General features: G+C 40.8%; 1 protein-coding gene across 2 annotated transcripts in view; it reads right to left on the bottom strand.

Moving 5' to 3' along the window:
* Nucleotides 1-25,633, bottom strand: part of trim44 (tripartite motif containing 44) — a 55,986-nt gene extending 30,353 nt beyond the window's left edge. Inside the window, exons 1-4 of one of the 2 annotated variants that reach the window (XM_083547591.1) lie at nucleotides 25,218-25,633; nucleotides 17,280-17,825; nucleotides 15,223-15,300; nucleotides 6,595-6,909 (exon numbers count right to left, since the gene is read on the bottom strand). In XM_083547591.1, the coding sequence (XP_083403717.1) occupies nucleotides 6,595-6,909; nucleotides 15,223-15,300; nucleotides 17,280-17,777 (891 nt within the window). In that variant the 5' untranslated portion in view covers nucleotides 17,778-17,825; nucleotides 25,218-25,633. The remainder of the gene's footprint in view (nucleotides 1-6,594; nucleotides 6,910-15,222; nucleotides 15,301-17,279; nucleotides 17,826-25,217) is intronic. The other variant, XM_083547592.1, reaches the window with a different exon arrangement.
* Nucleotides 25,634-27,466: the final 1,833 nt, after the last annotated feature.

The following is a 27,466-nucleotide window of genomic DNA, read 5'->3' as shown; positions in this document are numbered from 1 at the left end:
AGAGCACAGCGTCTGCCCATGCATTAGCGCCCGTGCTTCAGCTCTTCAGCTCAGCTGGTTATTTCCATTAGGGAACTCTCTGGGATGGAAAATAAAAGACTATATCATTTGAAAAAGGATAACTGGAAGGAGTGTGTAAAAGAATTGAAGAGTGAGGTGGCACAAGCTTTGGGAAGGGAGTTTCAAGTGGGAATTTACCATGTTAAAGAGTGAGACAATGAGAAGGAGTCTCTCATTATCTGCTTGGCTCTGCTTCCCAGCTAATGCTACTCTAAAGTAGTTTAAACTTTGAACTCATTTACCTGAGTAGTAGATAATAAATGGCTCATAATTGGCTACAGCTAATACACACTACAGCCAGAAAACTTCCAAATAAAAGGAGTCCTAACATACCAAGCCAGTATTAAAGAGCAGCTCATGACTGTTCTCCACTGGCTCATGGTTGTAACAAATGTTCTGCAACATGATATGATTGAACCAGATCCAGTCATCATGCACAAACATTCTGTACTATAGACATAAAATAACTCCCCACACCAGGAGGTGGCAGCAGTCTGTATTTAAAAAAAAAGAAAAAGAAAAAAAAAAAGATTAACCCCTCAAACTTTAAGTTATTTTAGTGTTAAGACCTAAAATGGTGATAATTGGGATCAAAATTGTTTACATTCCATTTAAAGGGAAATAATTTTTCAAGTTTAAAATTTCTTTCAATTTTTATTTTTCAACTAGTAAAAATATAAAAGGTTTTATAAGTAAAAAATATTTTCTTTAAAATAAAAATTATTTGATTTATAATATAATAAAAATAATAATTTATAACATTATTGTGAAACTAAATTTGTTCTGTCACATAAATAATATATAATATACAATAAAAGGGTCACATTATCTCAATATAAATAGACCTGCTATAAATAGACAGTCTTGGTTAGAGAATTGGAATGTAGAATATGGTTCTTTCATCTGGTAAAACCAAAATTGAAACATTTGGCCCTGGCACAAAGCACAGTGTCTGGCATAATCTCAACAATACCCATCACTTTAACTCCACAACCCCATGGGGACAGTGGTGTCAAGTTTTCATCAGCAGACACTGCCAAACTGGCCAGGGTGGGTGCCAGATACGATGCGTTCCAAAAAGAAACCCTGCTCCAGTCTGCGGGACACTTAAACATGGAGCAAAGTTTTAAGTTCCAACAGAACAACGACCCTGAAAAGACTCTCAAATCTACACTGGAGCGGTTCAGCACAAAGGACCAGCAGTTTTTGGTTATTCACCAGTGGTTTTTATCCAATCTGCACATAAGCAATTTTGCTAAGAAAAATGGGCACTGGATCCAGATGTGCAAAGCTGATAGAATTGAATCCCTGTATACTTGCAGCTGTATTTGCAGTCACAAGTGGTTCTACTAAGTATCGACCCAGTGTCACAATAAAAATATTTTACGGATTTAAATGTCGGACATGGCGTGCAAATCAAATAGCACAAGTCTCAATTAACTCTTAATTACCCTCTAGGATAAATAAAGCTATCTATCTCTATAGCACAGCGTCCACACTCATGTGCACTTAAATTGAGGCTCTTTTAATTTAATTTAACATTTAAAATGTAAATCACGACAAAATAACCAAAATGCATTGCTATAAATGCATTGCTATATTTTACATAAACAAACACGCAAACAAATAAGAAATCAAAGGGAAGCAGAAAAAAAGGGCACCAGACTCCATTGGAATTTTAGATTATAAACAATTCTTGAACCAAAAGTCCTGTGCAAACTGTCAACATTTTGTAGAATTTATATTAGATGTTATTGTACATTATATTTTCTACACTGTTTGTCTTCAGCATTACATATTTTCAGCCTGAATGTTTTGGACTTTGAAAGAATGAACATTTTATTTCAGTAATTTGTATCTTTTTTTATTTTAACTCATGGAAAAATGAGTTGTTACGGTTGTTAATATGTGACATTTAGTCAGAATCCAAATGCATAAACCATGCAATTATATTAAGAAAAATGGATATGCATATAAACAATTGATGTGCGAATGGGTTATGTTTCAATATGCAGAGAAGATGGAAGGGGGTACTGTACACTGTAGGTTCCATACTACATACTATTCTGACATAATATTAATTGCATACATTTGGGGCATAGTCTCAAAAGCTAACCTAGACACCACTATAACCCACTGTGAATCTGCTTAAATACTCAGCTTACAATTGAAATTCTCTGCTCACCCTGAGCAGATGTTGAGAAATGTTCAATGGATGAGCAAAAAAAAAAAAAAAAAAAAAACCTTGTGTACTCTTGAGAATGTTTGCTTGTGTTGCACAAATTCATTTCTCCTCTACTGCACTGAATCTTTGAACAGGCAATCAAAAGTCTTTCTCCCACTGGCCACGCTGATTCAACATAATCAATCACCAAGCATGGAGTACACAATACAGAATCTACAGTCGATGGTTGAATGCGCTGATGTATCAGGGTGTGAGAAAGGAGGAATGAATAACTGTGTCTGACGATGTGGGAAAGGCACAGTCAGAGAGTAAAGACTGTGGACCTGATCAGACCTGGCATTAAGCATTAACATCAGTCTCAGATGACCAGGTCACTTAAACCACTTGATCAGGGATACGTATTCTGTAATTACACCTCAGGTCTGAAAACAGATCTTGCTGAAATTCGGTTTCTCGCTACGTGCGCAGAGCTCAACTCTGAATATAGCCCTGAAATTGGTGGAAAATTAGTCTACTCATACCTGGAAAATAATGACATACAGTATATGAATAATTGCATTATTATATTATTTATAATTATGCATTTTGAATGATAATAATAATAATTTCATAATTCTATACTGTGACACACAATCAGCAGTGTTCCTGGCATTTTCATAGTAATTAAAAGATGGCGCAAAATCGATATACAGTAAACCCCCAATAATTCGTGGTTCGGAAAATGTATGGGTTTTTATTTGGAAACTAACCAACAGCAAGTTGCGGATTATATTACAGTTTGCGGGAATCCGCAGCAGGAACGAAATGTTCAGGTACCGTATTTTTCGGACTATAAGCCGCTACTTTTTTCCCACGTTTGGAACCCCACGGCTTAAACAACGAAGCGGCTTATTTATGAATTTTCCCTGGGTTTTTCCCGGTTTCACAAACTTCAAGCCAAAAAACTGAACCACATAACATTAGACCAATGAAATTTCCGAGCGCAAACGAAAAAAACGCACCTCACCTGTGTTCTGAGCTGCACGGCATCGGGAGAAAAAACTTTTTTTTTTTTAAGCGCACGACGATGACAAAAGATAAACTCCCGAGAGAAATAGTTGTGAAAAGGAAGGAGGAAGACCGTAAACAATTACTTTCTTGGTAGGCTACTGTTTAGATACAAGCCGTTGTAGCGCGTTAAGTCTGGGTCATGGGATAGCTCGCTAACTCCAGTTGCAACAGAAATCATATAAGCACAGACAGGTTTTAAAAACTTGTGCTTTTTGTGCTATTCCTCGGTCTTGCACACATGCAGTAATAGCAGAAAAATGCGGCGCCAGGCTATTCCCAAAATGCCGCTATGCTCCTAAAGGAAGTGCAACATATTGTCTTTCGTTAAAGCCTGTGTAAAAGTTCATTAGTTTTAATGTAGACATTGAAACTGCGGCTTATTTATGTTTAAAATAAAAATCTTTGTAAAATTCAGTGGGTGCGGCTTATATATGGGTGCGCTTTATAGTCTGGAAATTACGGTACGTTAGGAATAACATTTGAAACTATGTTTTCACTAAAAAATAAATATTTAAAACACATTATTGTAGTAAAGTGACAATGTCTAGACGAATTCACTAAGGTAACATAGGGGCTGAGGGCGTGCGACCAAAATGTCCGGTCTTGGAATGTAACCCCCGCGAGTTCCGCAGGACCACTGTATATTATATATAATAGACCTGGACTCGAATTTTAACAAAACACTATGGGGGAAATGAAGCAAGAAACTTCCCTAATTCTGCTCTGCTTGACCTATTTGCAGATTTGTACATTATACTACAAACTAAAGAATGAATGAAATGTGTGTGTGGTTTTGTGTGTGTGTGTGTGTGTGTGTGTGTGTTTATCTGACTGAATAGTCACAATAATTCTTGGCTTTCTATATATTTATCATGAAAAAGAATCCACCTATTCTGACATCACATTTTTCACATTTCCTTATTTGTGTCAAGTCTGTGTAACTACTATTCAACTGTAATTCAATGCATTCTAGTAGAATGTCAGCAGAATTACATAAAAACACTGAAGCACATTTAGATTTGTACAGGCTGTGAGATGTGGCTTTTGCCTCACTAATGGAACAAGAAAGGCTTTTTATATTTTTCTATCTCTAAATTAAAGATTTAAAGCAAAGTGTATGTTAAAATGTTCTGGGTTTATTATATACGTCTGATACACATATGCAGAGAAGTGTGATCATTCACACTGTGTAAGCCGCTAAAATATCTGTTGAAAGATTGACTAGCTACATTTTTTTATTTTTTTATTTATTTTATTTTTTTTTTAAATACAAGTAACGTTATAAAACAAGGTTCATTTAGCAAAGCGAATTTCAGTGAAAAAATTAAGAATTACAGAGCTATAGTTTTTCATTTGTTCTGATTCAGGCCAGTGGTCTAATGCAAAATGCAGCACATATGGTAAACACCACAATGCAACGGTTTGCAAACTAGCCATTTCACTGACTAATAAACGTTTAGCTCGGCAAAAAGCGTGATTAGCCTGCACACCAGCAAATGGATCTTTCAACGCCGTTAGTGGTATAAATACTTAAATGGGAGGCGCTTTGGTCATTTTTTTTTTCATTTTTCATCTCAATGAGACTCGTAATCTTTTAATGAGACATTATAGCTTTTTTATTTATAGCTCAGAATCTAGACTAATATAAGGCTAAAAATACAGGGGATCCATGTGTGCTTGCAGTTAATACTCTATACCAGATGTGTGTCAGACTGTGCACTGAAACTCCACACATTCAGGGAGCACTAATACACCAAAAGATTTCCATTACTGCTATAAATGTACCACACAGCAAAGTGTGTGTCTTTCTCCATACGTGACTTTATGTCTTATACATAGAATAATCAAACGACATTTAATTACAATTGCAATTAACCAAGGGTGGGCCATTTCCCAGCTTCCACTAGTCATTCAGAGCAGGGGACACACACACACACACACACACACACACGACTAATTTAGTCACCGCTGCTACTGGAAATTGTTCTCACACTAGCTGAGCTGAGAGGATCATTTCAATTCTGTAAGCAGTAAAAGCCTAAGTGTGTATGTGGTGTATAACACGAGGCAGAGTGACCTGGTTTATGTGCATAAACAAGCGTTAATAAATTTGTGTCTAGGGTAATTTGTGTAAGTGTGAGCATGACCTTGGTATGTGCAGTTGTTCTAGCTGTAGATTCATGCCAGACTCAGCACTGGCAAACATCCAATAGCTCAATAACCTGCCTACACCACTGTCCTTCACGTATACATCTGCGGCGTGTGTGGTAAATCCTGCTGCCTTCAGAACTGCGTGTGTGTCCTGAATGCTTACACCACTGCCCTTCGTAAGCCTCCCTAGATTTGCTGAGACCTTCCCTTCCTCTCACGCTCTTCTTGTGGCCCTGAGAAACCACACAACCAATCTTAATAGCGTAATTCATCTAAAGACCTTCAAAACACACACCCACCTTTCAGTCAACCAACCTCGTTTAGGAATTTTTAATGCACACTCAGGAGGACTGGCTCAGAACATTAACAGAGTTCAGGAAAAAAAAAAGAAAAGAAAACACATTTTGGAAACATTTTCTGTTTCAGGTCCGATGCCTGGGGAGACTTTAGATGTTTAGACGCTTTTTATAGTGACAGTATGAGCCCACAATTATTTGTCTGAAAACGTGTGTGTCGCACTGATAAATGCAATGACCTTTGTGGTGAAGACAGAATAATAATTTATGGATTGACTCAGGCTACATTACCTGTTTCTGCATTCAAATCAGGTGGTAAATAACATCTCAGTGAGAAAGAGCCCAATTTATTAACACTTAGTTCACTAGTTCTCAGGCAATGAAAGTTGTCTAAATGGACTAACCAATCCTGCAAACTGATTTTCTCCGCTAACATTTCAGCCATTGCTCATAATAATGCTTGCATATATTGACTTCCTAAATTAAAAGACTAGAATTTCAAAAAAAAAAATGTAATAAAATAAGAGTGTTATAGTGTTCATGAATTTCTAATGCAAAGTTCATTTGGCCATGTTTCGAATCAATAGCGGGTTTTTTTTGTAGCAATCACTGATCTTGTTAAAAAATGTCAGTGGGTTTCTTTAGAGCTGAAATTTGTGTAATTTATGTTTACTATGTTGTGTAAAAGCTTTCACTGCTGACAATAAATGTAATATAAAGATTTCATTTAATATTATGACATTAAAAATCATAGAAAATCCTACAAGTGTTAAAACCTCAACTGCCAATGCACTTTACTCCAGTGCACTTCTTTGTAAATGTTATCTGTTTTGAAGGAGAATATATGCTTACCGGAGGCCTTGGTTCCAGCAGTGCTGCACCAGGGGGCTGCGGTTGTCCTGCCAGCAGAGGTGCCAGGCCGGCTGGGCCCACGCCATTTTGCTCAGCGTGATCAAGCTCACCCAGCTGCTGGGTGATGGAGTCCATCTCCTCCTGCAGTTTCTCGGTGTGAACGCTGATCTCAGCAATCTTCTCAGCGGCCTGTGACGTCAAAAATGCCTCCTTCAGGTCTACCAGGTGAAGCACGCGCCACTCCTCCAGACGCACCAGCCTCTGTAACTCATCAAACTGCTGGTTCACGTAGAGCTCCAGCTCATCGGGGCTCATCTGGTCAAAAGAAAACAATGGACAAATTAACATGGGTTAGAGGGAAATGCAGAAAAGTAGAGCGGACAATATAAAAGAGCATGAAAGAGATGAAAATCATAGAGGAAAGAATAATTAGAGGAGACGTTGACACAGGCTTGCCAAATGAGCTAGGTCTAATTTCGTCCCTCTGATAAAAAAAAAAAATTGCAAAATGGAAATATGGAGCACAGGTGGAAGAGCAGAGGAATAATATATGTGAAGAAAGGGAGGAAGTAGGTAGCAATAAAGAGATGACATGATGGAGGGCCTGGCAGCCCAGAGACAGAGATTAGGCAAAGAGCCTGTGGGATTAAACTTGTCATCTTTAATAGCGGATAGTGAGGTTTTTTCACATCCCATTTCACAATAAGAACTTTGGCTCAGTGTGCCACCATCCTACACCATCTGTTCAGGTTTCAGCACTTAAGTGCTTCATGTACTTCCTGTAAGCCTATTTCAAACCTTTCCTTCAGGACCTGCTTACAAACATTAACATCAACCTATACTTTTACAGCTAATACACCATGACCGTGACCTCTCACTAACACACTGACTCTCAATCTTCTTCTACTGTTCACTCGTGTGTACATTTTTGCCAACTTGCTTTGAGGCAAACAAATAGTAGGGGTTCTGCGAGAGTGAAAGGGAAAGTTTATAGGACTGTGGTGAGACCTGCGATATTGTATGGTTTAGAGACAGTGGCATCGAGTAAAAGACAGGAGGTGGAGCTGGAGGTAGCAGAGCTGAAGATGTTGAGGTTTTCGTTGGGAGTGACGAGGATGGACAGGATTAGAAATGAGTTTATTAGAGGGACAGCGCATGTAGGTCGTTTTGGAGACCAGGTGATGGAGGTGAGATTGAGATGGTTTGGACATGTGCAGAGGAGGGACATGGGATATATCGGTAGGAGAATGCTGAGGATGGAGCCGCCAGGAAGGAGGAAAAGAGGAAGACCAAGGAGGAGGTTTATGGATGTGGTGAGGGAAGACATGCAGATTTAGAGGACAGGGGGGTATGGAGACGGATGATCCACTGTGGCGACCCCTAATGGGAGAAGTCGAAAGAAGAAGAAGAAGAAGCTTTGAGGCATAAAAACGGACAAGAGTTCATTTTATATTCTTTTTTGAGTTTGGAACAAATATTTTAACTTTAGTGTAGCCCAGTAATCAACAGTGCATGATCCAGGTGGCCGAAAGTTAACAAATCTATTATCCTAGGCTCTGCCTCATTATTAAAGATAAATATGTTTCCAGAGTGAATAGTGCTTTCTCTTTGATACAAGCCAAACCGTGTCCTTACATAAACGAAGATGTTATCTCAAGCACTAGATAGATGCAATTGTTCTGATTAGTGTATGCAATTTCAAGTTTCAACTAATTGAGTGTCCTCTAGTTACCTCTTTGTCTTTCTGTTTATGGCATCTGTCATTAATTTGGGCCTACCCTTGACTGCCATTTGCACCTCCGCTCTCCATGCTGTCCCGATTAAAATTAAGAGCTGTGGACAGCATCTGGTTAGTCACCCCAACTTCCTGTGCATGGCACCCTCTCTGAGGGTTCGCTTTGCTGTAGGGCTGATGAGATCACGAACTCTGGCAGTTCATTTTTACACATTCTTCAGTCTCAAAGGCTGAATTCAACAGCTGTACAAGATTTAATTCACCTACACTGAGCCCAAACTCATGGATTAAAAAGAGCATCTGGAAGGTGCCATTGTGGTTTTCCGAGCTGGCGACTCCAGATCATTAAACAGAGAAATCATTTCATTTCCAGTGCTAAAGAGCTGCGTGTCCGAAAACAAGAACTAGCGTCATCACAGGCGTCAGTGTTGCTTTGACAACCGCTCAGCTACATGGCCTCTTTAACGTCAAAATGTACATTCAAGAAAGTGTGTGGAAGAAAGAAACAGTTCTATTGACAGTTGCAATAAACTACACAAATGATCCACTGCTAACGACAGCAAACCTTGAAATCTAGCAGACTCAGAATAGACATCAAAAATTAAAAAGATCTTGAGCACAATTGTCGTCATGGTGCTCATGCTGAAAGATTCGAAATGATACATTGCAAATTCCAATCCAAAAATAGAACACCAAAGTGTTCTAATGATATTTGTAAGTTATTAAGCTTCCACTTCTGATTATGTAGTGGTTCTGTTTTATGAACAATGGAAACACAGGCTTTTTGCTGGGTCACTGAACCCGTATTGCTACTGTGTCTACGGTAAAGAGGAGTGGAAGTGGCTATAGACCTTCAGTGACAGTAAGCGAATCTATTCAAGAACAGAAATACAGAGTACAAAGTGCTGTCAATGAGAGAAATGCATTAGAGGCACATTAACACCAAATGGCTTTGAAATGGCCGTCACCTCGGCCAGAGTGATGGCCCCTGTCTAAATGAGTGCTTTTTCCAGGAAGATTTTCTTCACTTTCTCTCTACTTGCTATTGGCATTTCTCTGTGGCTGTAATCAGACTGTAGAAATTACATGGTAACTCAAAACAGAAAGGGAGAGAAAGAGTGTGTGTGTGAGAGAGAGAGAGAGAGAGAGAGAGAGAGAGAGAGAGAGAGAGAGAGAGAGAGGAGACAGATAGAATGAGAGCTCTTTTCACCACTGAGTGTGAAGGCAAAAGAACTATAATGACTTCAAGCTCTGAACAATTCAAGTAACTTGTAGAGCAGAGAGAGAGGGAGAGAGAGAGAGAGAGAGAGAGAGATGGACCTGACTGGATTGCAACATGAATCGTAGAGTTCTTGGCTTCTCTGCTACATTTGAAATATCTCCATATATTTTAGGACGTGCTAATAAAGCAGTATGGCAGATTTGTGAAGCACACGTGCCCTCGTTACATTAATGAATCTGTCGCCTTCACTAAAGCCACTAAACACACATGGGAAACGAAAGGGAGAGTATGATACATACTGATTACATATGCTGAACATCTGCTGGTCTTTTTGTGATCCCTGTTAAAATCCCTGCTGGAGAAGAACCGAGAAAGAGCCAGGAAAGAAGGAAGAGAGAGAGGATGGAGTGCTGCACATATTATGTTAAACCACTCTCTATGGATGAGTATATATAATCAAATTCATCCCACACTTCCTTTAAATAGCACTCCATTGTCCCATAGGAAGACTGAGATATAAGATGGCAAGCATGACAATCTGGGGACATGACCCCTGAGGCAACACTCATAATTATACAACCACACTAATGAGTTGACATACCCTAAGAATGATATCTTTCCATTTATGCTCATTATATATATATATATATATATATATATATATATATATATATATATATATATATATATATATATATATATATATATATATATATATTACATTACACACACACACACACACACACACACACACACACACACACACACACACACACACACACACACACACACACAGATTCTGGCAGGAATATTGGAGTAAATAAATAAATAAATAAATAAATAAATAAATAAATAAATAAAAATCCTTTAAATGTCTTTTCTGAGGCCAGAAATGAGTCAAATCAGCCAAAGCAGCACATCTATACTTTTCACAGCATTTGATTGGGGGGAAAGGATAGGCACTTTCGGTGTTATTTTTTATGACAAATTAAGTTTTCTTCAGAGTCAGCAAAGGACTCTAAAAATGACAAATTGCTCCTATAAAGTTACTTGAAACTGTGTTTTTTCCCCCCCCAAAATCACAAAAAATGCTTGATGTGGCAATTAAAAAAACATTAGGAAAAATAAGGGCATGCAAACTTTTACCCTCAGCAAATTGCACATGGATATGCTTTAATACTTAATGACACATTTACCTGCCTTTTATTGACATCTGATAGTCAATACAACCATCAGATTTTTTTTTCCAAGTTTTTCATTTATTCCTCTATTTTACGAAATACATCAAAACTACATTTATTTTTTTTTTTACTTTACCCATGAGCAGGTTTGATATCATTTCATTCTTAACATTCACAAGTATAGGATGACTTTAAGCTCTTGTAAGCTACAGAGCCTCTTACACTTCTAAGAACTGGGCTAAGCAAAGCAGAACAGGACCAGATTATATGAATAAAGAAGAATTCGCTGTTAGTAAAGAAGAGAACAAAGATGGGATCAAGAGAAATACAGACAGACAAGCAGGAAGAAATTAAATCGTGGAGAAACTATAGAGAAAATAAAGTTGGAGGGACATAATTAAATAGGATGTCTTTGGATGCAATAGAATAAAAATGTCCCTTTACTTAGACTAGTAGATCCAAACCTGCTCCAGTTACATGGGTTGGAGTGGAAGATCTTGAGTGGCCTGCTACAGAGTTCTGACCTCAAGCCTAATGAACACCTTTGGGATGAACTGAAACACTGAATGTCCCCCAGGGATCCTCACCCTACATCAGTGACTTTACTTACACTCTTTGGGCTGAATGAACACAAACCTCCACATCCACACTGCAAGATCTACTGAAACATCTTCCTAGTAGAATGGAGGTTATTATAACAGCAAATGAGGACTAAATGTCACTAAATGAAGTGTGCAAATATAAAAAAGAATATAGCACATAATAATCCTACAGTCAGGTGTCCACAAACCCATCCATCCATCCATCCATCCATCTTCTCCCGCTTATCCGATGCCGGGTCGCGGGGGCAGCAGTCTAAGCAAAGATGCCCAGACTTCCCTCTCCCTAGACACTTCTTCCAGCTCTTCCGGGGGGACACCAAGGCGTTCCCAGGCCAGCCGGGAGACATAGTCTCTCCAGCGTGTCCTAGGTCTTCCCCGGGGTCTCCTCCCAGTGGGACGCGCCCGGAACACCTTCCCAGGAAGGCGTCCAGGAGGCATCCGGAACAGATGCCCGAGCCACCTCAGCTGACCCCTCTCGATGTGGAGGAGCAGCGGATCTACTCCGAGCTCCTCCCGAGTGACTAAGCTTCTCACCCTATCTCTAAGGGATCGCCCAGCCACCCTGCGGAGGAAGCACATTTCGGCCGCCTGTATCCGGGATCTTGTCCTTTCGGTCATGACCCAGAGCTCATGACCATAGGTGAGAGTAGGAACGTAGATTGACCGGTAAATCGAAAGTTTCGCCTTGCGGCTCAGCTCCTTCTTCACCACGACAGACCGGTACATCGACCGCATTACTGCAGAAGCTGCACCGATCCGTCTGTCAATCTCCCGTTCCACCCTTCCCTCACTCGTGAACAAAACCCCAAGATACTTAAACTCCTCCACTTGCGGCAGGAACTCCCCACCAACCTGAAGTGGGCAAGCCACCCTTTTCCGACTGAGGACCATGGCCTCGGATTTGGAGGTGCTGATTCTCATCCCAGCCGCTTCACACTCGGCTGCAAACCGTCCCAGTGCATGCTGAAGGTCCTGGTCTGATGAAGCCCACACGACAACATCATCTGCAAAGAGCAAAGACGAAATCGTGTCGTCACCAAACCGGACACCCTCCGACCCCTGGCTGCGCCTAGAAATTCTGTCCATAAAAATTATGAACAGAACCGGTGACAAAGGGCAGCCCTGCCGGAGTCCAACATGCACCGGGAACAAGTCTGACTTACTGCCGGCAATGCGAACCAAGCTCCTGCTTCGGTCATACAGGGACCGGACAGCCCTTAGTAAAGGGCCCCCGACCCCATACTCCCGGAGCACCCTCCACAGGCCGCCGCGAGGGACACAGTCGAATGCCTTTTCCAAATCCACAAAGCACATGTGGACTGGTTGGGCAAACTCCCATGAACCCTCCAGCACCCTGTAGAGGGTATAGAGCTGGTCCAGTGTTCCACGGCCTGGACGAAAACCACATTGTTCCTCCTGAATCCGAGGTTCTACTATCGGCCGTATTCTCCTCTCCAGTACCCTGGCATAGACTTTCCCAGGTAGGCTGAGAAGTGTGATCCCCCTATAGTTGGAACACACCCTCCGGTCCCCCTTCTTAAAAAGAGGGACCACCACCCCGGTCTGCCATTCCAGAGGCACTGTCCCCGACCGCCACGCGATGCTGCAGAGGCGTGTCAGCCAAGACAGCCCCACAACATCCAGAGACTTGAGGTACTCAGGATCTCATCCACCCCCGGTGCCCTGCCACCGAGGAGTTTCTTTACTACCTCGGTGACTTCAGCTTGGGTGATGGACGAGTCCGCCTCTGAGCCCTCAGCCTCTGCTTCCTCAATGGAAGACGTGACGGCGGGATTGAGGAGATCCTCGAAGTATTCCTTCCACCGTCCAACGACATCCCCAGTTGAAGTCAACAGCTCCCCACCTCTACTGTAAACAGCATTGGTGGGGCACTGCTTTCCCCTCCTGAGGCGCCGGACGGTTTGCCAGAATCTCTTCGAGGCCAGCCGATAGTCCTTCTCCATGGCCTCACCGAGCTCCTCCCAGGCCCGAGTTTTTGCCTCGATAACCACCCGGGCTGCAGTTCGCTTGGCCTGCCGGTACCCGTCAGCTGCCTCAGGAGTCCCACAAGCCAACCAGGCCAGGTAGGACTCCTTCTTCAGCTTCTTCAGGTGTCCACAAACCTTTCATGATAATTATATTTAACAGCATTCTGGGAGAACAGCACGGGTTAATGACAGTACCTTTTCACAGCATGTTCAAATTGCCGTTGCATTATGCAACTCTTATCATTCTTACTAGTGCTGAATTTCTTTAGAATAAGGAGAAAGTCAGACAAAAGTAAATTTACACTAAATCATAACCGTGATTTCATTTCCAGTGTGGAAAAGAGAGAATGATCTTTTCTACTGTAGGCATGAGATGCTTAAAATGAGCTGTTCAAATACAGGTGGTGATGAAATGCACCAGAAAGGTAGTGCTATTTAGACTATACATCATTTCCAGAGATATATTTGTGAAGTCATGTTACTGCAGGATGTCTTTGTAGGAGTAAAAACATCATCGACATTACGGTGTATTGCTTATTACCACTGCAATGCTGATCATTTTCATGATCAAAACACATCAAGAAAGGTTTCATTTCACAGTAATTTCTCTTCGATTACAATGAAAGAAAAACACATCATACATTTGGTCCATTTTTGGTTGTATTTAATGTGGAACATCTGTGAAACACGTTAGTTTCTCACTTACGTTATAGCAACTTTAATAAGTCGTTACCCTCAGCAGCTTCTCTTATTTCTCTCTCTTGATCTTAGTAACACAAAAGAGACTGTTTGTGAAACATAGCAAAGCCCTTCATCTGTAAGACTTTTCCATGTTGGAAGTTACAACTTTATCTTGTACAAAGTATCATTGCTGGAGACTCCTTCCAACATGAGGAATAAAAGTGAAAATGCTGCTACAGGAAACTTGGCTGGAACAGTGTAGCTGATGTTCGAGATGTTCTATATTTAATCAGAACATCAGAACATCACATTGGTGCAGTATAATTTTACTTTTTCTATTTATTTAACCGTTATTCAGCCAGGCAAAGACTCACTTTATCTCTTTTTCAAGAAAGACCATGCCAAAAAAAAGACAGCAAAAAAATACAACAAATAAACTTTGGGAATATTGGAAAAATGTAACAAATATACACAGCACCATTTGCCAGTGAAGCCAGCTTCCATATGCTTTCTAAATGATTAGAATTTAACCAGTAAAAACAATTAAGTGAGTTTTATGTGCTTTTTTGTACAGTGCTGAATGGGCAAATTATTTTCATCATTTTTTTTGCCAATTCCATTCGGACATGGAGATCAGCCAGCTGAAACCTGCTATATAGCATTTACCTTCATTATAACGGCTTATTGTAGGCTTTGAGCCCACATAGAATGCGCTGGGGGATTTACCGGGCTACAATTCCGCGACATGACCTTTGAACAACACCTATATTTTATTGTATGAAATCATACATTTGGCCAGACCTTGGTTTCGGTATGATTTGAGGAACAAGTGATGACAAATAGTACATTCTGGAATGCACAAAAAAACAAGACAAAATCTTGAAATTAATGGATTATCCACCCAACTAATCATTTATAAACAAATTATTTGGAGGTGGTAGCTTAGTGGTTAATGCACTGGACTTTGAATTTGAAGGTTAAGAGTTAAAATCCCAGCCACACTAAACTACCATTCCTGGGCCCCTGAGCAAGGCCCTTAACTATATAAATTAGATACATGTAAAGCGCTCTGGAGAAGAGCATTTGCGAAATGTCATAAATGTAATTTTTACAATTGGCTGATGACACTTGATGGAGAAATATTTTTATAATGAAAAAAAAATAAACAATAAAAAATAAAAATAGTAGAATAAAAGACAAGCCAGTCTGGAACACTTACATTTGGACGGCCCCACCTGGTCTTGATCTTCTCTGACATTTCTTGAGTGTAGGCTAGCAGATCTATGCCCTCTTTACTCTGAGACAGAAAGAATGAGAGAAATGTGCAGTGTGGATGTGAAGTATCTCCATTCAATACATCCAATAGCCTAAATGACAGTGCATCAGGTATAAAAGAGACATAAGCAATTAACTTCTAGCCTATGTGCACTGTCCTATCTGTCACAACTAAATCCTTTTTAAATCAATAAGCTGGTGACTAACCAGTCGTTACCATCTACATCCCAGATAGTGAACCCTTTACATGGTGGATCAGCATTCAGCTTTCTGCTGTTTGAGATCAGTGTATGTCTTGCCTTCTGTGTTGCTCTTTTCTCACACTAGGTCTAATTAAATGTTTAATGCCATGCATGATCACTCGCCTAACAAGGGAAATAAAGAGCAGAACAGTGCTGCATCGATGCTGGTCTCAACAGCCTTATTACTACCAGTATAAAAGCTCCAGTGTTTCTGTTAATTAAGGTTGATATTGATTTGCTACCTTGTTACAGTGTCTTTAATGCTAATTTTTTCTCTCTCACAACAGCGTATTCTAAAACTAAAGCGAGTCTGGTACGCTGTGACAGCTCATACTCCTGTTATCTTTTTTTTACTATATATTATTACACTTTTTTTTTTAATATAGTATGTGAACATTTGCTATGTGAACACACCGTTTCAGATTTATTCTCCCACTGCTGTTATTATAATCTTCTGGAAAGGCTTTCTACTAAAATGTTGTTTGGGAATGTGCTCATTCAGCCACAAGAACATTCCATCACAAATTTGTGCTAAGTTTCGAGAAGCCCTGCATTGTATGATATATTTTCACAGATCGGTTTTAGAAACCGAGTTCTAAAGTAAAATGGGTTTGGAACAATACTTGAAATGGTCTCTTTTTTGTAAAGAGAGGTTTGAATTTTATTGTTTGTTCAAGAAATCCAGGCAAAGTGCAGAAAAGTGACCTTATGCGTTGTACCGTAATTTCCGGACTATTAAGCGCACCCAAATATAAGCCGCACCAACTGAATTCGACAAAGATTTTTATTTTGAACATAAATAAGCCGTCTATAAGTGTATAGATAAGTGTCTACACTGAAACTAATTAACTTTACACAGGCTTTACCGAAAGACAGTGTCTGTTACACGGTTTGTATCTAAAAAGTAGCCTACCAAGAAAGTCATTGTTCACTGTCTTCCTCCTTCCTTTCACAACTTTTTCTCTCGGGAGTTTTTCTTTTGTCATTGTCGTGCGTTTAAAAATCACCATCGGTGAAGCTTTTCTCCCGATGCCGTGCAGCTCAGAACACAGTTCACAGTGTTTTCAGCGTGACGAATGATTCACATTTCCTGTTGACAGTCAGAGTGAGCGGCAGGTCAAAGTTCAGAGGAACCCCATCCATATTTATGATGTGGTGCGGCCCGATTCAGTGGGAGCACATCTGATTTAATATAAATAATTTCATTGGTTCACCTGAACCCACTCGGCAATTTCATTGGTCTAATGTTACGGGGCTCAGTTTTTTGGCATGAAGCTTGTGACCCGGGAAAAACCCAGGAAAAATCCATATATTAGCCATTGTTTAAGCCGCAGGGTTCAAAACGTGGGAAAAAAGTAGCGGCTTATAGTCCCGAAAAATACGGTATATGCTTCATCAAAGGTAGATGTGAAGAAACCTTCTCCTATGCCTGAGGTTTGGTGACATGACTGTATTCATATTCACATTATAATACTAATAATTTACAGCTCTAAGCGATGTTCATGTCTGACTGTGAGTTCAAGAAAAAAACAATTAGCCTTAAGAATGAAGAACAATAACTAACATAAAAAGTAAAAATCATTACTGTAGATAAATAAATAAAAAGATCAATCTGAATGATTACATTTATGATGAAAATCATAATTTTGCAAACCCTACTAGCATTCAAAATAGAAATAATTTCAGCGATTACACCTTTATTTTTTTAAAGAAAATATGATTTGAAATGATGTTCACAAGGTCATTCACTCAAACTTACCTTCTGCCACATGTAGGCTTCTTGAAGTGTAATAATCTCATGCTCTCTGTGTTCTCCCTGGACAACGCACAACACACACACAATCCTTTCATCCTGTTTGCAGTACAACGATCCCTCCTGCCCATGCTCCTTACATCTTAGTCTTTCTACTGTCACTGTGTCTCTCTTTCCTGATTCACACCCTTTCGGCTCCTCAATCGCTTCTCCTCCACCACCAGCAGCCTCGGCCTCCTCCAAATGGTTTTCATGTGCCTCAGGTTGAGCATTGATGTTTATGTTGGCGTCTACGGGGGGGTTTGGCATGTTGTAGGGCTGAAGTGGATGTCTGGTGCTGCGTGCATGTTTTTCGCCGTGGACCAAACAAAAGGCAAAGCGGCAAATCACACACATTTGCGTAGCCGGCTGAGGTTCGTCTGGTTCACATGCGTCACATGTGCCGTCCATCTGGGGCAAGTCATCATCATTGGATCTTTCCCAGAATGCTCCTGGAGGGTTCATATTGGTGATGGGTAGCCGTCTAGAAAGAGAGATTAGTCCCAGGGAAGCCTATGGGGAGAGAAGAGCAATTTAAAAATAGCCCTGGCTCCGGGGATACGGTAAACACACACACAGAACAAATGTACTTTACTCAGCTTTCCACAGCTGAACACAAGCTCACTGCACTAAATCGCTCTCTGACTGGCTCTCACTCTCACTCCCTCCTCCGATACTAACAGAAACAGAAAGATTGAAACTGTAAACAAAATCTGAAGTTCTGAGATCATCCGACCTGCAGCTCAATTAGTGCTGAAGTCTACTTACTTAGTGCAAGTCAGCAGCTCTGAGTCTCTACACAAATCAATTCAAAATGGAGTCTGGACTGTGGAGTGGCTACAAGGGAATGTAGTGAACACCGAATAGTTTATTTATCAAACAGAAATCATACAGCAGGTTGGAGTGCACAGTATTGCTATTCACTGCTGAATTAAACATTATTTATTTAGTATATTTACACATAAATTCAGTGTGTAAGAGTTCAGGTGACAGTCTCAGTCTCATAAGCAGAAGTCAATGCACAGTTTAAATCTATGTCAGTGAGATTAAAGTGATAAATGTGTAAATGTGTGCGTGTCTGTTCAGAAACATCCCAAATTGCAACAAGCTTCTACAGTATGATCAGATGGGGTTTGGGATAAAGCAGAGGGCCATTACCACCTCGAAGAGGCGTATTTTCCAACCCCAGCATGACATCTTATACAACAATTGTTAGCCATAGCATAACAGAACCTCCACTAGACAGGTTTTTTCTTACAAACATTACAGCAGCTTTAAATGGACATTCCCTCACCAGCCTCTCTTTATTCCTTTCTACTGTTCCAGAGAAGTCAAGTTGCAGTTGTTGCATTATTTTGTCAAAATAAAAATTTGGAATGATAAATTTAAGCAGTATAGGAAATATGTGTTAGCGCCGAGAAACATTGCTGTTTTCTTTTATGTATCAAAGATTACAATTAAGTGTGCATCTTCAGGACAGTGTTTTTATTACTTTCCAGATTCTCAGAACCTCCACTAGACAGGTTTTTTTCTTACAAATATTACAGCAGCTTTAAATGGACATTCCCTCACAGCCTTTTTTTTTTCTTTCCTAAGAGCTACTGTTCCAGAGAAGTCAGCTGAGGAGGCTTGGACACAATATTATATCTCACAGTTGGCATTCCTTAGGGGAAGGCTTGTAAGTATGGCTGTGGATATTAAAGTCTAGACTGACCTTCTCAGCAGGCTGCCACTGAAATCCCACCAAGAAAAGCAGAAAGAAAATACATTTGCTAATGAATGAATGAATGAATGAATGAATTAGACAAAAAAAAGCAGCTTGTCATGGCACTGAGAATCTGCAAAGTAATAAAAACACTGTCCTGAAGATGCACACTTAAATGTAATCTTTGATCCATAAAAGAAAACAGCAATGTTTCTCAACTCTAACACATATTTCGTATACTGTTAAAATTTATCATGGCAAATTTTTATTTTGACCAAATAACGCAACAACTGCAACTTAAAAAACGTCCTGATTGTAATATGCCTTGACCTGAGACTCAATCCATTAACATTAAATTAATGTCTTCTTAAAAACTGCATCACCATAACAACAATTATAGCACTACAATCAGAGATATGCTGTTACAGAACATCACCTTCTGACCAATCAGATAAGAGCAGAGCGTGGTTATGAATGGCCTTTTTAGAATCCGTGTCATTGACTGTTGTTGAGGAATTACTGTAGTTTAACACATTTCACCCTGGTGATAGACATGATATAGACATAATATGCTTTCACCAATGAGTACACACTCAAGCATCAGTCTCCTTCACACAAATGCTGACTCTTGCTCCAAGAAATCTCTTATATATGATAATGTATAAAAATCCTACATCAAAATTTTAACAGTGAATTAACTTTTGTCATAAAAACAAAGACACTGGTGTGGCATTCTACCAATAATGCAATATTACTGTCCATTATTATTACACTCCATGAACTCAAAAGAGACATACATGACTGGCTTTTTCACTGCACATCTTATATATTAGTTTAATTATATCTATGAATAATTCATAAAATAGCTATTAAATTATATCTTTTAAATGTATATGGGTAATAAGTGGTTAAAACCCTGCAATGCTTCATCCCGAATGATTCACTTATTGCTCTCATGATTGTTTTGGTTCACCCACAAGGTTGTATTGTGTCTTATTTCTTGTGTAGTCTTTAAAAAGGGTCCCTTCAAATCACTGATTGGAGTTGGAGAGTCTCACATCAAAGGGGACTTGGCAGTGACCTCTGAACCAAATGTAAGAGGACCATTCACAGATGTATTTGATGGGAATAGAAAGCAGCAAGTTGAAGAAAGCAAATAAAAAAATACAAATAAAAGTGAAAAGGGCCAAAGTGAAAGAAACTTAATATAAATATATATCTATACATAAATAAATGCCCTTGATTTTTTTATGTAAATAATGGATGCAATCGGCTCTTTTCAACCCTGTAGATTGTTAGAATTTTTCTGTGTGGTCTTTTTTGGAAATTGGGTTTTGGTCTTGGGATTGACAACACGATTATGAAACTAATTTGTCTCAGAAAGAAAAAAGGTTTTACTCGTCTCTGTGCAATCAATTATTTCTAATAGTTTTTTGTTTGGAGCTCGTAGAAACAATCAGCAGAAGCGTATGAGTAATGACAATGAACACAACAAACAACATTCAGGAATTTAATAAACTTTCGAGGACTGTTCACTGAAGCTGATATGGACAACTGAACACACTAAATTAACAAAAGGTTTGTGGACACCTGAGCAGAAGATTTGTTTGTGCTTTTTGAACATCTCATTTCACATTTAATCCCTATTTACTGTTATAATAACCTCCACTCTTCAGGGAAGATGCTCCACTAGATTTTGGAGTGTGTTTGTGGAGATTTGTGCATATTCAGCCACTACGGTGCAACCCATGTAAACCATACATTCATTGAGCTTGTTTCGTGTAAAGGGGCATTGTCCTGCTGGAGCACATTTGGGTCACATAGTTCAAGTAAAGGAAAAGTTTTATCCTACCATATTTAAAGACCTATACAATCTATACAATTGTGTGCCTCCAACTTTGTGGTAACATTTTGGGGAAGAAGTACATATGGCTGGAATAGTCAGGTCTCCCAATACTTTTGTCCATATATATTGTATCAGTGGCTATACTATATTATATATGTATATGTGTATGTGTGTAACCCAGCCATTAGGGGGGCACAAGCCAGTGTACTCTTAGTGCCGGTCCCAAGCCCGGGTAAATGGGGAGGGTTGCGTTAGGAAGGGCATCCAGCGTAAAACATGTGCCAAATCAAATATGCGGATCACAAATGAGAATTTCATACCGGATCGGTCGAGGCCCGGGTTAACAATGACCGCCACAGGTATCGTTAGCCGACAGGGTACCGGTGGAAATTGGGCTACTGTTGGCCGAAGGAGGAGAAGGAGAGGAGGAAGGCGTCTACGGAGACGGCAGGAAAAGAAGCAGTGTAGGAGAGTAGAGGTTCGGGTTGGTACTTTAAATGTTGGTACTATGACGGGTAAAGGGAGAGAGATAGCTGATATGATGGAGAGGAGAAAGGTAGATATGCTGTGTGTTCAGGAGACCAAGTGGAAAGGGAGTAAGGCCAGGAACATTGGAGGTGGGTTTAAACTGTTTTATCATGGTGTGGATGGGAAGAGAAATGGTGTAGGGGTGATTCTGAAGGAAGCGTACAGTAAGAGTGTAGTGGAGGTGAAGAGAGTTTCTGATAGGGTGATGATCGTGAAGGTGGAAGTTGAAGGGATGATGATAAATGTCATTAGTGCCTATGCTCCACAAGTTGGCTGTGAGATGGAGGAGAAAGAAAGATTCTGGAGTGAATTAGATGAAGTGGTAGATGGTGTACCTAGGAAAGAACGATTGGTGATTGGGGCAGACTTTAATGGGCATGTAGGTGAAGGGAACAGAGGAGATGAGGAGGTGATGGGTAGGTATGGTTTTAAGGAGAGGAATGTGGAAGGGCAGATGGTGGTAGATTTTGCTAAAAGGATGGAAATGGCAGTGGTGAACACGTATTTTAAGAAGAAGGAGGATCATAGGGTGACGTATAAGAGTGGAGGAAGGTGCACACAGGTGGATTATCTTCTGTGTAGGAGATGCAACCTGAAGGAGATTGGAGACTGTAAGGTGTTGGCGGGGGACAGTGTAGCTAGACAGCATCGGATGGTGGTCTGTAGGATGGTTTTGGAGGCGAAGAAGAAGAGGAGGAAAGTAAGGTTTGAAAGAAGAATAAGATGGTGGAAACTGAAGGAGGAAGAGTGTAGTGTGAGGTTCAGGGAAGAGGTCAGACAGGGGCTTGGTGGTGGTGAAGAGGTGCCGGATGATTGGGCAACTACTGCAGGAGTGATGAGGGAGGCAGCTAGAAAAGTACTTGGTGTGACATCTGGAAATAGAAAGCAAGACAAGGAGACGTGGTGGTGGAATGAGGAAGTGCAGGAGAGCATTAGGGGAAAGAGATTGGCAAAACAGAAGTGGGATCGACAGAGCGATGAGAAAAGTAGGCAGGAGTACAAGGAGATGCGGCAGCAGGTTAAAAGGGATGTGGCGAAAGCTAAGGAAAAGGCATATGAGGAGCTGTATAAGAGGTTGGACACTAAGGAAGGAGAAAAGGATTTATACCGATTGGCCAAGCAGAGGGACCGAGCCGGGAAGGATGTACTGCAAGTTAGAGCAATAAAGGATGGAGAGGGAAATGTGTTGACTAGTGAGGAGAGTGTGTTGAGAAGATGGAGGGAGTATTTTGAGCAGCTGATGAATGAGGAAAATCAGAGAGAGAGAAGGTTGGAGGATGTGGAGTTGGTGAAGCAGGATGTAGATAGGATTAGTAAGGAGGAAGTGAGAGCAGCGATTAAGAGGATGAAGAATGGAAAGTCGGTTGGACCAGATGACATACCGGTAGAAGCGTGGAGATGTTTAGGAGAGATGGCAGTGGAGTTTTTAACCAGATTGTTTAACAGGATTCTGGAAGGGGAGAGGATGCCTGAGGAATGGAGAAGGAGTGTGCTGGTACCGATCTTTAAGCATAAGGGAGATGTGCAGACCTGCAGTAACTACAGGGGAATTAAGTTGATCAGTCACACCATGAAGTTATGGGAAAGAGTAGTGGAAGCCAGGCTGAGAGAAGAGGTGACCATCTGTGAGCAACAGTATGGTTTCATGCCGAGGAAGAGCACCACAGATGCCTTATTTGCTTTGAGGATGTTGATGGAGAAGTATAGAGAAGGACAGAAGGAGCTGCATTGTGTATTTGTGGATTTAGAGAAAGCGTACGACAGGGTGCCGAGAGAGGAGTTGTGGTATTGTATGAGTAAGTCAGGTGTGTCAGAGAAGTATGTGAGGGTGGTGCAGGACATGTATGAGGACAGTGTGACGGCAGTAAAGTGTGCAGTAGGTACGACAGACTGGTTCAGGGTGAAGGTTGGACTGCATCAAGGATCGGCCCTGAGCCCTTTCCTGTTTGCAGTGGTGATGGACAGGTTGACGGACGAGGTCAGACAGGAGTCTCCCTGGACTATGATGTTTGCAGATGATATTGTGATTTGTGGTAAGAGTAGAGAGCAGGTTGAGAAGAGCCTGGAGAGGTGGAGATATGCGCTGGAGAGATGGGGAATGAAACTCAGTAGGAGTAAGACAGAGTACATCTGTGTGAATGAGAGGGAGGGCAGTGGAGTGATGCGGTTGCAGGGAGAAGAGGTGGAGAAGGTGGAGGAGTTCAGGTACCTGGGGTCAACAGTGCAAAGTAATGGAGAGTGTGTTAGGGAAGTAAAGAAAAGAGTGCAGGCAGGGTGGAGTGGGTGGAGAAGAGTGACAGGAGTGATTTGTGATAGAAGAGTATCTGCAAGAATGAAAGGGAAAGTTTATAGGACTGTGGTGAGACCTGCGATGTTGTATGGATTAGAGACAGTGGCATTGAGTAAAAAACAGGAGGTGGAGCTGGAGGTAGCAGAGCTGAAGATGTTGAGGTTTTCGTTGGGAGTGACGAGGATGGACAAGATTAGAAATGAGTTTATTAGAGGGACAGCACATGTAGGATGTTTTGGTGACAAGGTGAGGGAGGCGAGATTGAGATGGTTTGGACATGTGCAGAGAAGGGACATGAATTATATTGGTAGAAAAATGCTGAAGATGGAGCCACCAGGTAGGAGGAAAAGAGGAAGGCCAAGGAGGAGGAGGTTCATGGATGTGGTGAGGGAAGACATGCAGGTAGTTGGTGTAAAAGAGGCAGATATAGAGGACAGGGTGGTATGGAGACGGATGATCCGCTGTGGCGACCCCTAATGGGAGCAGCCGAAAGAAGAAGAAGAAGAAGAAGTATATGTGTATGTGTGTGTGTAAATGGTATATGTGTTAACCCTTCCCCCTTACAGCAACCTACCATAACCTTTCTAATCACACATAGCTGCATATCCATATAACTTATTAAACTGGAGATTTTTTTAAATCGGGATGGAGCTGAAATTGGAGCTGAGGGTATCGGCGGAAACCTGATATATCTGCTATGAACGTACGGTAGCAACTGATGCAAGTCTGCATGTTTGGTGTTAGGTGAGGCGTGTGGGACGTGTTGCTGGTGTGCTTCAAGTTGTGTTCAAATGCAAGATCTGTGACGCGTCAGTCAACACCACACGTTCATAACATCACTGGGAGGATTTCTGTACAATCCAGTATCTGCTCAGTTACTCATAGTAAAATACAGAGTCACGATATTCATGAGTTCCTGTAATTATCAGGACATGCTATAAAACTCTCTGAAGTTTTTATATTATACACAAAGTTTTATATCACACACACACACACACACACACACACACGCACACACACGCACACACACGCACACACACACACACACACACACACAAATCTCTAACTTCTGATGCCCTTTCTGTCCCTCTGCAGGACAACACCTAAAGATAAAAAACATGCTGCTACAGAGTGAGGCATAGACCTTTCCTTTTTAATACCCCGTCAAATAAATGTCCAGACCCAGGCCCACAAACAAACAAACAAACACACACACACACACACACACACACACACACACACACACACACACACACACACACACACACACATATGGTGAGTCATAACAAACTATAGTGAAGCGTGCCAACGCCAACACACACACACACACACACACACACACACACACACACACACACACACACACACACACACACACACACACACACACACACGGTAAGGCATAACCCTGGTCCTGTTAATCCCCTGCAACCTAAATGCCCAGACCCCTGCGCGCGCACACGAGCACACACGGGCGCGCGCACAGCACTCTGCTCTGCAGCTCTGCAGCTCTGCAGCTGGCTGTGTGTAAATTACCTCTAGTCCTGCGAGCTCGTCGTGTAACTGAAATAGGTACAGTTGGAAATCTTGGTTCTTTTCCTCTCTCAGTCGGTTTGTGTGTGTGAGCAGTTAAATGAAGCTAACACTTCCTTAGCATTGCCTGTGTGTATTCTCCTGCTCCGGCCTCATTTGCTTTCACTTTCCCGCTGAGCTCAATAAAAGCTGCTCCACTTCCGTGTTCTGCTCGTTTTTTTTTAAACTTCCTGTTTGTGCCGCGACAGACAGAGGGGACAGAAAGCATGAGCGAGAGACATGCTCATACTGCAGAGGGAGTGAGAGAACAAGACAAGCTCTCTTAATCCAGAGAGAGAGAGAGAGAGAGAGAGAGAGAGAGAGAGAGAGAGAGAATCAATCAGTGCTGGTTGCAAATACAAAAATGGATTTGCATGCTTGCAAAAAAAAAAAAAAAGAGTGGAGCTATTATGCTCTCCTCTTATGAGCTGCTGATTGACTGCAACAGCATAGTGACTACTTATATTTTGTTTCAATTGTTTCAAGTAAACAAATAAAACTAATAAAAATGGTTCTGGACCATGCAACCGTATATGTCTGCCTTTTGTAAAATATATATTTATCCTAAGATTTTCCAGCACATAAAAAAAGAACCTGTCGTCCTCTAAAAGCACTGTACATTTAGTATTATATGAAATTTAAATTTTCAGACAGTTATCGTTAATCTTCAGTAACCACAGTTTCAAATCAAATCAAATCAAATGTTTATTTGTCACATACACATACATACAGGGTACGACATGCAGTGAAATCCTTTTTTAACGACGGTCCGGCATAAGGGAATAGAATGGGGAGAAAAATGAAACAAAGAAAAAGAAGGCAGATAAATAAAGTATAAAACGATATAAAATATAAGAATATATAAATATATATATATATATATGGCTTCCCGTGGGCTCACCACCTGCAGGAGGGAATGTAAGGGACGGTGCTGTGAGGATTGGGCAGCAGTCGAAGGCGGGGGCCTGCTTAGACTGCTGCCCCCGCGACCCGAATTACGGATAAGCGGGAGAAAATTAATGAATGAATGAATGAATGAATATATATATGAGAGAAAAATAAAAGGTTTCATATGCAGGGTGCACCAAGTGGAAACACACCTTGAAAGGAGCACAATTTAGTCACAGGACACCATAACCAAACACTAAAACACCCATTTACACCAAAGTGCATGTACTAGCAGGTTTTTGGGATGTGGAAGGAAACACAGGGACACAGAAAACATGCACTCGGCACAGACAAAAACATAAGGCTGTAAAGTGGCCAGGCTAAATAGTGCACCATAATGCTGGCATTATTGTCATTAGTCTGTTAACTTTGTGGTAACATTTTGTAGTTCATATTGCTGAAATAGTCAGGTGTCCCAATACTTTTGTCCATGTATTGTGTCTTATTTCTTGTGTAGTCTTTAAAAAGGGTCCCTTCAAATCACTCATATATATATATAATATGTATTAGCCTATATATTTTACAGTAGAAATTGTTTTAATATTTCCAAACATTTGTCTTTCTGTGTACTTTACACAAAAAAAAGAAGAAGAACATATTTTTAAAAAAATTTTGTACACTGGTAACACACACACAAACATATACTGACCCACTAAAAGCAGTTCAACATCTCTTTTTCACTATAAGCTATTGCTGACATTTGCGGTATCATAAAACTGAATCAATATACGTTTGTGAGTGAGTGTGTGTGTCATCCCAGAGGAGACGGAGATGAATCATGGACAGCTCATGCCATCAGCCTGAGATCAAAGTAGCCTTGATGCTTAGCATGCATGTCGCCGATCACAGTTGTGCTTTGAAACCTGCATCCCACGAGAGCAGGACGTGTATAATCAATTCACTGTAGGTTACTGCACTCTTATAAATCATCATCTGGTAATATTCCAACATAGCCAAGTCACTTTTCCCTCAGAAAGTGTGCCATAGATGATCTATGTTTTCCATTTCACCAGCCCTCGCAAATAATTCTCGATTTCTGGTCTTGCAAGATGGATTCATTAAGAGCTCTCCCTTTTTCCCTCCCACTTAAGTGCTTCCCACATGCCAGTCTTTTCACGTTACACAAAAGCCACCACACTAAGTGCTTGACACCAGAGCTGCTTTTATATAATCACTCTGAACACACACATTGCACTTTAGTATGACTCACATATTCATATTAAGAGGTATGGCATATGAGAGAAGTGTTGGAACACAACACATCA

Source organism: Silurus aristotelis (assembly GCF_946808225.1).
Source record: "Silurus aristotelis genome assembly, chromosome: 7".
NCBI classification, from domain to species: Eukaryota; Metazoa; Chordata; class Actinopteri; order Siluriformes; family Siluridae; genus Silurus; species Silurus aristotelis.
The sequence above is the reverse complement of the archived record's forward strand: the minus strand, read 5'-3'. Positions and strand labels throughout refer to the sequence as shown.